Source organism: Thermobia domestica, chromosome 10 (assembly GCF_964235325.1).
Source record: "Thermobia domestica chromosome 10, izTheDome1.hap1.1, whole genome shotgun sequence".
Lineage (NCBI taxonomy): Eukaryota > Metazoa > Arthropoda > Insecta > Zygentoma > Lepismatidae > Thermobia > Thermobia domestica.
The window spans coordinates 216992765-217007205 of record NC_137463.1 but is presented as its reverse complement, the minus strand read 5'-3'; the positions used below and the strand labels follow the sequence as shown (position 1 = coordinate 217007205).

Genomic DNA, 14441 nt, shown 5'->3' with positions numbered 1-14441 from the left:
TTTTTTAAAAAGAAATATTTTGTTCATTTTTACAGTGTGGTTGATACACACTAAGAGAATGCATTTGACGACGTAATATTTTAACAAACACGATCCTTTTACTGGTCTTAATAAATTGTAATAATTTAGGGTGAAGAAGATGTAGCTTAAAATACAATTGATAGTTCTTTTTTGACTGTTGTTAGAGGAAATGAAACAATTGAATACAGAAATTATTATTTTATTAAATCAAATTATAACAGTAATAAATAAGTTCATGTACAGATTTGCTTTGTAAACAATGTGTATATCTCTTAATTTCCTTACTTTTTCCTAGTACTGTAGCAAATGCTGATTTATTTGAAATGTTCATCAAGGAAAAGATAGTCCAGAATTCCATCTTCTCAAAGACGTATTTGACGGAATTATGCTAAAAGAAAGAAAAAGGCAAAATATTAATTTCATTCGGAAGCTTTGCTAGTGAAATGTAACAAAAGTCAGTTAAATGCTTAAAACTAAATTTTGAAACACGAGGGTCAATCAATAAGCATGAGCACTTAAGTTCTAATAGTCTGTCGATTAGCTGTACGGCTTCCTAAGCTCGGAAGCCAATAGATAGTACCATTGTCTTCTCTTATGTCAGGTTTCAATGCTACCACTTTAGTTCACTTTGCACTGTTGTGAAGTAAATTTGGCCAGGTTGTTGTCCGTTTCCAGTACAGAAGAACAGCGTTCCTAAATAATGTTTTCCCCTTTATCTGAGGATATACAAGAAGCTCAAACCCGTTGGACACTTTCAGCACAATACGAGAGCAATGTTTTACGAAGGCGAAGTGTTTAACAATTGGTAGTACAGTTTAAAATCTGTCGAGAAAACGTGAATTACGAGCAACAATAGTGCAATTTATCGGCTTGCGAGCGCAGAAACCCGTACAGGCAACTTACAAAAGATTAGAATTAATGTGCACATACTCGTATTTATTGACTTTTTATAACCATTTTAAAAAATCAGTAATATAAGCTATATTGTAGGTTAAGCGTAAATCACTACTATAATTTACCTAGAAAAGATTTAATACATAGAAAATTAAATTTTCAATTCTCAATTGATATTTAGCAACATGAGGCATATTGAGGGGATGCTGTGACTCAGTGGTACAGAGGTCATCTCTGGTGTGTGGGGTCTCTGGATCGATTCCAGGATTCCAGCTTCCACAAAGTGTGCTTTGGTGCACAAACACCACATAGTTGGGTTTTCTCAGGGTTCTCCAGTTTTTTTTTTATTTTTATCATTCCACCATTATGATCCATTTCATCATCACGGTCTCCCATAGATTTGATACATAATGATCGGACGATAAACTTAACAAAAAAGAAGAAGAAAGAAAGAAAGAAACATCATTTGTAATCCGCTTAAGCCAAATTTCATCAAAATAAATCTTTCACCCCAAATATTGGTAATAATTATTTAGATTATTCTAAACTAGCAGCGTTCACCCCGCTTCGCTGCGGTCACCCCGGAACGCAATAAACTTTGTTACTTAGATAATTTTTACTTTTTCGCTTTCAAGTGATATGATAAAAACCATAGAAGATTGCAGTAAATGTTAACATTATATCGCCTGTCATTTATGTTAACCCGCCCCGCTTCGCTGCGGTCACCCCGGAAGTTTTCGCTTTCAAGTGATATGATAAAAACCATAGTAGATTGCAGTAAATGTTAACATTATATCGCCTGTCATTTATGTTAACCCGCCGAGTGACACGGTCATGCGGGTTGCATATAAATACGTTTATTTTTACCTATGATGAACTAACAAAGGATTTGTACGTTATGGACACTTGAATGGTCAATTATCTCAAGACACTGGTAATTAAAAATTAAAGTGATATGATAAAAACCATCTAGGGTCCAAATCCTAATAACCCCCCAAAAATAAAAGAAATTGGTTCAGCCGTATTAGCGTGATGAGGTAACAAAGGATTTGTGCGTTCTCTTTTATATATATAGATTAGAACAGAAAGTCGTTACGAGCTACGTTATACTCAATACATTGTTTTTAATAACAGGTGTTTTGTTTTGAAAGTTTACCTTGTTTCTGTTGTGGAGCCTTCTTTGGTACAAACAGTGCAAGTACAACTGAAACTGTAAAGGAATGAAACAGTAGTTATTTTTGTAAAAATAAAACATAAAATAAAATTTTCTCTAAATATGTTAAGAAATCATAAGTTTTGTTGGGATAGGTATGAATTATGGAACCTGATACTGAGGTATAGAATGACCTATTGTTATTTGTTCCCTGATTGCTTTGTGTACATGTTTGAAGAAGAGGTTCGAGATTAGATGAAAGGTTGTGTGGGTGAAGCGTGTGTGATTTTTTAAAGCATTCTTAAGAAGTTTCTGATAATTTATATTCATCAAATTTTACCAAAATCCTTTTCATGAAAAATTGGTTTACTGTCATGAAATGTAACTTTAAAAACAAAGAAAACGTGTAAATAAAAGAAACGATAAGTTTCTTGACAACATAGGAACAAAATCAAATCAAAAACAAGACATATAAATCTTTTCTATCGTACAACAGTAGGTACTCGTAATAAGTATAATCTAAAAACAGATAATAATCAACTACTAGCATGAATATTAATACTGTATTAAGATTTACTTTAAAAGTATATTTGTTTACTTAACTTGAGCAGAATTTAGTGGTAATGTGCCAATGTTTACCAAAAATGTTTCATTTTTTTACTAAAATGTTTTAAACTTTACTCAAATAATTTAACGCTACCTGTAGGAATGTTGAAACATTTACTAAAAAATTGTTAAATGTTCATCACGAACGTATAGAATGCTTTGTTGAGTAAACGTTAGTGAACAAACGTTTAAAATATTTAATAGAGAACACATTTCGTACGCTGAAGCCTGGTGAGTATTCTCTGTTTTTGAATTCATATGTTTACATTCTTACTGGAGTAAACCATGTATGCGACATTCCACTTTAATTGTGGCTCCCATTATTCAGAACTTTGTTGGCATAAGAACACTAAAAAAAATAATGAACACCGTCACATCAACCAGCATCCAGTACTTTGCATCTATATATGAAAAAAATTACAAAAACTATAAATTAATATATTTTTTACTAAAATTATATATATATATATATATATATATATATATATATATATATATATATATATATATATATATATATATATATATATATATATATCGATAAATTTTCTGACGCGCTTCTCAATATGTCAGTATTTACTGATATAAAGCTTCTTAGCTGTTCATAACGCTTATACGATCTCATAATTTCTTGAATATTATTACGTAAACGGGTGAAAGATACACCATCCACAGCACGCATCAAACCCATAGCACGCTGCACTAACACTTCTAATCTGTCTACTTGCTAATTGTAAGACAAACCTCTCATATGTATACTTACGCAGTAGAATTGCAGCGAATGTGATGAATGGAACAGCACAATTTGTATCAATTAGTTTGCCAAGGAAAATGTTTCCCAGAATACTTCCGATGATCCCAAAACCCATCATCAATGACATTGCCATACCACTGAAAAATAAAATTCAATTTAATTTTGTTATTAAGATACGAAAACGTAAGGTTAAATGATTACCAGAAACCAGCTCTTTTTGTTCTATTTGTCATGTATTCGACTCTATGGAGTCTTCTAGCCGAAGTGCTTAAAAGGGATGTTAGCATCTTCAACCATAACTCGGAGTAGGAGTTATGGTATCTTTCTAACGCAACCGGACGAAGCCCTAGTCTAGCTCGGTGTGGTAAGTACGTGTCTCTTAGAAACGTTTCACGGGTGGTGGTGGGTTGTCGGTTGTGTGGAAAATTTATTGGGGCTTGTAGCTAAAAGAAAATTTAATAAGCTTGACATCTACCAAAGAAATTGTGAACACCTCCTAAGGTGAAAGCTAAAGTCAGATGTCTTCTTTTGCGGTAATTTGAAGCTGAACATAGAATGCTTTGCCGACTGTTTTGTGCTAAAAATCATTTTACTTCCTTTTCTGTAGTAACACATTGGTTTGATGGAAAGTAATTGGAACACTGTTCTCGCATCATATGACTGCGTCTCATTACTATAAAGAGTTTAATAGAATAAAGGAATGTGAAACAATGAAGTGTGCCGAGTGGTAATGACTGTGTATTATTTAGTCAAAAGCAGCAGTGCCATAAAGTAAGAGGAGCAAAGTAGAAACATCATAACAATAGTTTAAGAAAGATGAATAGCGTGTGTGAATCAAGATTAAAGTGGCATGTGGCCGGCGTAGAGCACAACAATGTTCTCAGGGCTGACGGTGTACAACGCTCTCCACACATGTAGCACAAAGTGATAGAGATGCGAGGCAATTACATTGAAGGGATGTAGCAGACGTTCTTCTGTGCATAAAGCCAAGTACGAATTATAACAGTGTTGTCATCACTTTTTACCCGGTCCTTGTATACGAATGAATCAAAGTAAATGAAGAATAAATAGTGAATATTCTGGATGATGAACTAATGTGTGATTCTGGTTTTGACCACGATGTTCGTAATTCCATAATAGAATGATTTACAATTTTCAGAATCATCTTGATATTCTCTAAAGAGAAGCAAAAAACTTAGAAGAAAAAACACATAAAACACTTATAAACATATAAAACATATAAAAACATTCCGTATAAGTCACCTGTAGCTGTAGTATTGCTGTCTGCGTACAAGACTATCAAATTGAACCACACAAAAGCAAAGTACTTATAAATGGTTTTCATACTTTTCCATTTTGTTGTTTTTGGTACATTTTAGTAAAGTAAAAGAACATTTATTTCATGCAATTTCGTGGAAGTTTAAAGCTAATTTTCTACTTTGTATATCTGCTGTAAAAATAATTTTAAGTAAAAAGAATATTTGATTGAAGTAATATTATAGCAATTGTCACTCAAAATAACAATAAATTCTATATTCAGCTTAAAATCTTAAGTTTAAAGATCTGTTTGCCATATGTTTTGCATGCATAACTTTTTTCTTTACTAACTGATATACACCACTTAAAAATACACTAAACTGCTAAGAAGCTGAAATTTGCATAGCCATGTAAAAACAGAAGCAAAAGTGTTACGCTCGAACCAATCAATGAAACATTAGTTATCTCTTGATACAGACTGTTCTCGAGCTATGTAAATAAATCATTCCAGAATTCTCAGTGTAATCCGAAATACATGTTAGTAGAATTTTAATCATGACGTGAGATTCGCCACAAACATCGAAATATGTATGAAAAACCGAAAACAAAACCCTGCTCAATAACAATAAAAAAAAGCTCAATTACCCCAAAAGTAAATAACATGAATGGGGTACAGAATGTTAAGTTCTTACAATGACAATGGTAACAAAACAACCAATTAATAACAGCTCGACAGTACTTAATTAGTTCGTGCTTCACTCATTAGATGGCTATCAAAATAAGGTTTAGAATTTAATACTACATTTACTTCAGTTGTAAACACTCTTAACATATTTTACTTATATCGGAAATTTTTTAGGTAAGCATCAATTTATGTAACTCGGGAATTTTCTGTATCTATTCTTTCTCTGTATCTTGCCCTGTGATATCAACAGGTTAGTTTACAAAATCAGGTATCATAGACAACTTAGAAAATAAAAGGATGTTGAAAATTGATAAGTTCAATGGAACATTTTTATGCTTATAATTTCTTCTTCGTATATTTCCCCTTCAAAGGAAATAAAGTTTTACCATATTTATGTAGAATCGACAAAGCATTGCCATGTTGCTGAGAATTGGGGTAGCAGCACGTAGAGTATACCTTGCCACGATGGCACCACATGTAGTAGCAGCAGGCGCCACTGTTGCCAATTTGGGGGAAAATAGCTAAATCTAGGGATTCGACTTCCAGGATAGCGACAAAAAATTTCGAATAGCGACTTTTTGGTAATTTTTGAATGGCAATTTGACGACTTACAAGTCGAGCGACTTTTGTGTGCGAACAACGTGTCCTGTAATCAAATACTATTAGTTCGAATCAGTTCAGATATATGTTTATTTCCCTTTTTCTTATTTGAATCAGCGGTGTTGACAACAAGCTGGGAAAGTACATAGCGTTTATCTCTACATTCTCGCTTTGATTGCTGTTATCTTTTGCTTTCTAAAGGGGATCAACTCCAGCCTTTAATATCCTTTAATTTGCAGAGCTTTCATTTATAGGCACAAATAATACATTACCAATAGCAACTTGATTATCTGTAGAAGTGCGTAAGATTTTTTTCTTTGTAGTCTTTTATTTTGTTCGTCTTTCTAAACTCATTTTTGATGTCATTTCGTTGAAGTGAAATTGATCATAAAGTGTATATATATATGAGAGAGAAAGAGAGAGACGAAATTCCATGAATAATTTTTTAGTGACTTTTCATCCAAAATTGGAGTCACTTCATCTCCTACTTAGCGACCTTTTGTACTAATTTGTTGGCAACACTGGCAAGCGCAGAATTATACTTCATGCGTTCCTACTGTCAATTAATATCAAGCAAAAGATTAATTAACAGTTTTTAATTGTTACAATTACTGACATTTTAAATTAATAAAGTTTCGTATTAATATTTAAATAGCTGGATGAATTGAAATAATAAATTATCAACATAAGATGAGTTTTGCATACATTTTATTCAAAGTTTCCTACTATAATTACGGTTGAATATTATGCTTATTTGAAGTACGGGATACATACTATACTTTTCATTGTTGAAGGATCAGTTTTACTGATGCGTACCACTTAATGCCGCAGTAGCCTTGGTCAGTGTAGTAAGATTTTTAAACAAAGCGAAAAATGTGAAACTTACGTCTATATTTTATGATACAAATTGAATGTTTACCCAAGCACATAAGAAGGAAATGTATCATCAAAGTTAAAACAGTAAAATGATTAAATAATAATTTCGATTTGAATACTACTTACATCAACTATCTCGAATCCTAACTTTTGATCTTATACATCCTGGTCAAAATTAGGAACGGCCACAAAATTCCGGTTCCGGCGGAACCCGTTCTTCGAGATCCGGTTTTCAGAACCGGTTCCAGACCTGGATCCGAAAACCCAGTTGCAGACTTGGATCCGAAAGTCCCAAAGACCCGTAAAATAGGCACAAAGTTCCCCTTCAAAACACTGTAAACGCGCTTGTGCCCTCCCCGCCCAGACCCTCTTGTGCAAGCTAGAAAAAGTGTTTTGTTCTACTAGTGGGTGTTTAGCCAAATGAGTTTGCCAGTTTTCCTGTTTAGCTAGTGAGTTTGCCAGTTATCCAGGTTGTTTAGTCAAATGAGACAAGCGGCTGCTCCATGGGCGCCTGCCTGTCGCTTCCACCATTTCATCTAGTACACTGTTCACAGCCTGTCAGCAGCTCGGGTTTAGCGTAGGGATGGCCACAAAGTTCCGGTTTCGGCGGAACCGGTTAAACTGGTTCTTGGAGTTTAAGAACCAGTTCCAGACCTTGACTCGAAATCCCGGTTCCGGAACCGAATATTGGGAACCGGATCGAGATCTGGATTCGAAAAACCGGTTCCGGACCTGGATCCCAAAAATCTGTTCCGAAACTGGATTTTCTAAAACCGGATCCGTTCAGAGTCGAAAACCGGTTCCACGAACAACCGGTACTGGCATCCCTAGTCAAAATTGATGGTGATTCATCAAGTAGTTCAGGAGATTTCATATCTCTCGGGCGAACAGACGAACACATCTGATAAATATATAAAGATTTTAGTAAACCGAACTTCTTAATGAAGAAAATTTTTATTTTATAAGAGTCTGTTTTCCTATTTGAGCAGAACTAGGTGTATTGAGATTGAGAATCATCTTAGATAAGTATTTTAAACAGTACACCTGATACTTGCATCTGACGCATAGTAATTTGCTGGTGGTTTGGACCGTCCATATTATGAGGAGTGTATTGTCGCACTGAGTATTCGGCACATTCTTGTCGAATATCCCGAATACTCAGATCTCAGAGAACGTCACGGACTGCTTCGTACCCTTAACCGTACTTTAAGCGGTGATGTATGTGTTGTTTTTCGTATTCTAGCCTTTGTACATATTATTGACCTGGCTCATGTTCTCTGAAAATTTTAGTTAGTTCTTTGCCTTGCTACTACTTTATTTTTTCTTCTGACCGTTTAATGTTTCTCTTCCTATTTATTGTTATTGTTATGTTTTTATTTCAATATATTTATCCTTTTATGTTTTCTTTATAGTTTTCATTTTCATTGTGCAGGCTTTTGTTTCTTCTATTTTACTTTGTTCTTTTATTGTTTTCAATAGTTCAGCCCATGTTTCAACAGGCGTATTGATCATGACGGGGACAAATAGCCTCGCTGCTGACGTCCCTATTAAACGTCAATCAATCAATCTAACAGAACACATAAATTACATTTAAAAAATAAAAGAAATAATTATGTATACTTACTTAATGTGGGACGGAAGAAGTTGTACAACAATATATGGTAAAATGGCCATTGCTGTAGCACTTGTGCCTCCAAAAATACAGGATAGAATTAAAATTTCCAAAGAACTGTTCGCGAAATAAAGAGCCAATGTGGAGCTTCCAGCACAAAGAAGACATCCCACTGAAAATGATGAAATATGTGCACGATAATATTAGTGCATCATTAAAAAAGAGAGAAAATGACCAAATTTGAAACAAAAATATCAACCTGTAGATCTTGTGTTCAAAACAAAAATCATGATACTGTTTTCCAAAGACATGAAAGGAATTTGAATTCATCTGTCCAAGGTGAAATCACTGTATTATATTATAAATTAGTTTTATGGGGAGGTATATGATTCTTGATATCTTATTGTGGATAAATTAACTTAATTCATATGTCCATTTGGTGTTTTCACAATAGATCATAAAATACGTAAAATAAATTAGTGGCATTGGTCGCAATTTGTAAATAATGTTCTAGTTTATTTTTATTTATTTCTTTTACATTTTCAATATGTATAATTATTGAAGTATTAATATCTTTATGTTAAAAATTGATTAATTGAATCAGTAGTTTTGAAGAGGTCGTGAGTCAGAAAATTTAGATTTTGCTTTAGTCCAACATTTTGTTTATATATTTTGGAACACCAATTGCTTACAACAAGTCGTTCATTTCATACAGTGACAAGAAAACTCTACTTTTTTCAAACAGAGGTCAATTATTTCATGTATATCAGAATTTTCAAGAAATAAATTTTTCTTTCGAGTTTCTCATAACTTCACTTTTCTGACTCACGACCTTTTTAATAAACTACTGATTCAATTATTTTTACGTTATAATTGTTTTATATAAATAATATTGTATGATTGATATGGTTTTGACGGTCTTTATTTTACCATTTTGAAACTTGTTCTTCCACTTTCTAAAACCTTCTTATTTCCTAATAATAAATTTTGATGTTTATTGTTTATTTTATATAATTATGGATGATCTTATAATAAATTATATTTATATAAAATGTTAACGAGATAATTTGTGTTAAAATTAAACCAGAACGATTAACAGGAAGCATGTAAAATGCTAAAAAAAAAAAAAGATATACACAACATCACATATACTACCTTTAAGAACGTCCTGTGATTTTCAATAGGTTTTATACAGCTGAACACCAAGATATGCTTGAGAGCAGTTTTTGACAAAATCGACAAACACGAATTTTAATGACTCTAATATTGACGTTTGTGACCAACAGTAAGAGACTTAATAACACTTCACCTATTAACACTTTCAATCCATGGGTATTTAGATTGTCAAAGCCCTGTGTCTTGGAGAAAAAAAAGGTTTATTTTTAAAAGAAATCATATCTCCTTAAATATTTAGTCTAAACGATTCAAACTTTCAGAAATGAAAGTAGAAAGATCAGTCTACTAGACGATAAAAATATGATGCACTTCCTCGTTTTCTGTCCCACGTAGCAACAGCCCTATTTAACATCAGAGTTTTTCCAATTTTTTAGACATTGTAAGACTACACATACATGTACACTTAAACAGTTCACAACTGTTAAGAGATTACTCAACATATACACATTAGATTGTTAAAATTGCTTTCTCAAACAAAACAGTATTGAAATACATTTTGGTTGGTATTTTAAAATTTTACAGCCTGTACTTCTGGATCTACAGTAGGATTGAAAGTGTTAAATTGAAACTTATATTTAAACATACTCCATCAATCCATTTGCTGGGATAATAGCAAGAGGATATTACACATTGTGATTAATAACATACAGAAGCGTATTTAGGGTTTTATTAGGGAGGGGGTATGCACAACATGTGAATAAGCACTTATATTTTTCCTTTTGGGTACCGACAAATTTTAATGAAGTTTTGCATATAACAAATTTATTTCGGGGGGCTTGAGCCCGATAGATATCCCCTAAATACGCCAGTGATAACATATAATAACCACAAATTTGAATTTAAAGACGTTTCAGTTAACATCATGATTGAACGTACTTCTTATAAGTTTCAAAATTAGCTTATTTATGTAACAAAATAGATCTAATATATCCTGTCAAATACATTGGATATCGAAGGAAAATGTTCTAGTTTCCCATTATACACTGTTGGAGATATAACAGTTTCATTATGTATGCAGTTTAGATTTAGATTCAACCAGCGTAAACAAATATTGCTATCTACTCCTTGAGCGATCATTAGTAAGCTCAACCAATTGCGATGTCAACATTGATTGATCGAAGTATTGGAACTAGCAAGGCATTTATAGATACGCTACAATGTTATCTATTGTTTTGTGGTTAGCCTGGGAGCTTCAACACAGCAAATTTATGTTCTTCCGAATTGATACAATGGCTGAAACTCGCGTTTCAATTGTTACTTTCATCATCAACATACGCCAATATCAGATGCTAATCAATAGTAAATAACAATTACAAATACTCTTACTTGGTAATACATAGAAGTTTTGGTAGGTATATGCTCGGCTATTTTCAGAAACATGTTTGTATCCTTCTTCTGTATACACTCGTTCTTTCGTATATTTAAATTGAGTGTATGCTGGATTATAGAAGTAGCAGGTGAATTATACGCTCTTACTTCCGTATACACCATATTACATTCGTGCTTTTACTGAATTTGATTCTAAAGCAGTTCTCAATTTTATTTGATAGCGCAACTTTCGTGAACTATACATATTTCCCGCCTCTTGCTTTCCGCCTTTGGTCTAGGGTGACCAACCGTTCCGTAAAAACGGGATGTCCCGTTTTTTCACTACCATTCCCGGTGTCCCGAAAACTTCTCCCGGGACGCGAAAATGTCCCGCATTTACGTACATTGGGTACAAAAAACCTTTCGAATCACTAAAATTTCCTAATTTATATTATTTTCTAAGCTATGTGATTATATTGGAATATGTCTAATTACTGAGCAAAGTCATTACGACGTTTGCAATATTGGATGTGGTGACTGCACTGTTTTCACTTCTAGGCCTCCCCATTCCGCAGATAACAGTGCAAGGGACTGAAAGTCTTATGAAAAAACAGAACAAATGTAACCTGTTTTTACTCTCTGTTTCGGGCGGTGGAAGATTGAGGCGCTGTCATCAGTACAGTACAGTGTTTCCGTGATTTGATTAAGATGTAACATACTTCCATTTACGAAAGTTGAACAGAAGTATAGAACTATAAAAGTGAAAGTAGAAAGAAAACTAGTTGTAAATGAAATAATGTCTAAAAGTAAGACAATGCAAATAAAAGGAGTTGGAATCCAATGCTGAGAGTAATTATAAATCCTGTCGGTAATAGATTTGAGCGCTCATATATTTTTAGTAATGTTTTCAAATATTTCATTTTTATTAACTGCTGATAGTTACTTATTATCTCCACAACATATTCAATAGGTTTAAAAAGGAAGGAAAAAGTGTAAATTTGTCCTTTTTTGTGAGAGATACAAAGAGAGAGAGAGAGAGAGAGAGAGTGAAGAGGCTAAAAAATATATTTAGGGGAGCAACCTATCCAGAAATAAAAGGTGTCCCGTTTTTTCTAGTTTACGATTTGGTCACCCTACTTTGGTCTGACCCCTTCTACGATTTCTGATACAACACTGAATTCTCAAATCCTTAATACAGTAGGTGCCCCGATTATCCAAGTTTCGATTAACCGAGCTTAATCCAAGCATATATATATACAATGGCGGATCCAAGGGGGGCTATAGGGGCTACACCCCCCCCTTGACGTTCAGGTATACAATGGGTAAAATGGGCTTCAATCCTGTTTCGCACTGGATAAAACGGCAAAATATGGTTCAGCCCCCCTCCCTTTATCATATCCTGGATCCGCCCCTGGATATATATATATATATATGAATAGATAGATATGTGTGTGTGTGTGTATATTAAAAACTAGTCTCGTTACAACGATAAGTAGTCTGGAGGCTTTTGTTTCAGCAACAAAGCGAAAATGAAGCTAGCGTAAAGATAACGACCCCCGCCCGACGTTGGCACATTTGAGCCAGCGAGGTTTAATTGTTGCACATCAGTTTTTGCGACGAAATCACAAGAGACGTATTTTGTCTAACAACAGAGCAGTGTGAGTGGAGGTGGGTGTTTCTTCTAGTTCTCGTGACAATCTGTAAGAATGTTTGGAAAAGGAAAATGTGTTGTTTTATCATTAGAAGATAAGCTTACAGCAATTAAACGATTAGATCGTGGTGAAATTATCAAAAAGGTGACAAGTGATTTGTAAAGTGACATTTGGTGACTGCAGAAAATAGCTAATTGCTTATGTACCTATATAGGTACTGTATTCTATGTCCAATAAAAATAATAAATACAGTAATAATAAATAGAAATAATAAATAAACAATAATAATAAATACTGTACATTTTTTAATGCATACATCCGTGTTAACCGAGTATCCGCTTATCCAATTTTCCACATTAGCTTGGATAATCGAGTCTCTACTGCAATAACAATTTCCCAAATTTATATGTATTTTTATTACTGTATACTATTCTATTATTATTATTATTATTATTATTATTATTATTATTATTTTATCAGGTCTTGCTTAATGAAACTTCAGTTCTTACTCAATAGTTATTTTGTGTTTGTGCAGTATTTAGTTTAAAGCCTCTGTTACGTTCTTCATTTCCTAGCAGGGACGCACCCACAATACTGTGAACTTCTGATAACAGTGTTCTTTGTACTGAATCTAAGAGCAACTTTCAATTTGAGAAAAAATAAAATCTATAATATATCTTTGTCTTTTCAGTACAGAACGACTCTCTTTTGATTTTACATGCAGTTACAGTGCAGTTATGGTTCTTTCACGTTTCCCTTTAAGTAGTTTTTAGATTTGTATGAACACAATCTAGCACGGACCACAAATCGTATTATTGGAGATTGGCAGTAGAATTGATGACCAGATCGAGTTTACTTTCACCAGCAAAATCATGGGTCTATGACAGTACTCTCTCTCTTCTATTCATTTATGTTTTCATACTTGTTTCATAACATTGACTCAGAAGCTCTGATGTTGTTTATTGAAGTGGTATTTAAAGTTAAGACATCTAAAAAATGTTAGAAAAGACTAAATCCTAGTAGCATTTGGCTACAATATGACTTAGAAAATAAACATCTAAGTTAAATTAAGTTATTTTATCTAATTCGTAAATTTGGAATTATGGACACAGCACTTAGTAAAATAACACCTAAGTGGACACATTCGAACCTAGCTACAAGCTTAAATAATCGGTAGAATGTCTTCCCCAAAACTTATTTTAAAAATGTAATTACCAATACTTGTCCTTTGGTTTTCACTATTATGGCGAATCACTTATAGGGTGCTCACCGCTTGTGCAAAAGGTTCCTGGTTCGATTCTCGGCCATGCGAGTTTGTAGTGGATAGCACTGTTTTCGTGGGTTTCTCTGAGACTCTCCCGTTTCCTCCTACATTCTCATCCCAATAATTATTTCAATCATTCACATTCATTTATCATTCGTCTTTTGCTAGCGAAAGTAACCTCTGGTTTGATTATAATTGACTTTGATAATAATTGATGACTTAATATATTTTAACCACTACATGGTAAAAATTAAACATAAACAAATAGTTTACCTAGAAATGCGTGTCTTCCCAACTTGTCTACACCAAAGGCAAGGAACAAAGAGCTTGGTATGTTGGCTGCTGAAATGATCATAGTGTTCGAAAAGACTGAATCATCTACAACATGTTCACAATCAACCACTTCATCCATGTTAGTAGAAACCATATCGCAGAGACCAGCTGAGCCAGCATGTTGCTTCTCGTATGCATTGAAACGGTGGAAGAGTTCTGGGAACCACATGATTAAAGTGTCGTAACTGAAAATGAAAATTATTAGGCGAGTGAGTTTTGTTTCACATTGCGATATTACATTTAAATTAGA

General features: G+C 33.5%; 1 protein-coding gene across 2 annotated transcripts in view; it reads right to left on the bottom strand.

Annotated features, from left to right (window-relative positions):
- Positions 1-230: 230 nt before the first annotated feature.
- The window catches only part of LOC145662176 (synaptic vesicle glycoprotein 2B-like), a 55349-nt gene continuing 41138 nt past the window's right edge, over positions 231-14441 (bottom strand). Inside the window, exons 8-12 of one of the 2 annotated variants that reach the window (XM_081727509.1) lie at positions 14132-14376; positions 8471-8630; positions 3438-3565; positions 2072-2125; positions 231-409 (exon numbers count right to left, since the gene is read on the bottom strand). In XM_081727509.1, coding sequence (XP_081583635.1) covers positions 405-409; positions 2072-2125; positions 3438-3565; positions 8471-8630; positions 14132-14376 — 592 coding nt within the window. In that variant the 3' untranslated portion in view covers positions 231-404. The remainder of the gene's footprint in view (positions 410-2071; positions 2126-3437; positions 3566-8470; positions 8631-14131; positions 14377-14441) is intronic. The other variant, XM_081727508.1, reaches the window with a different exon arrangement.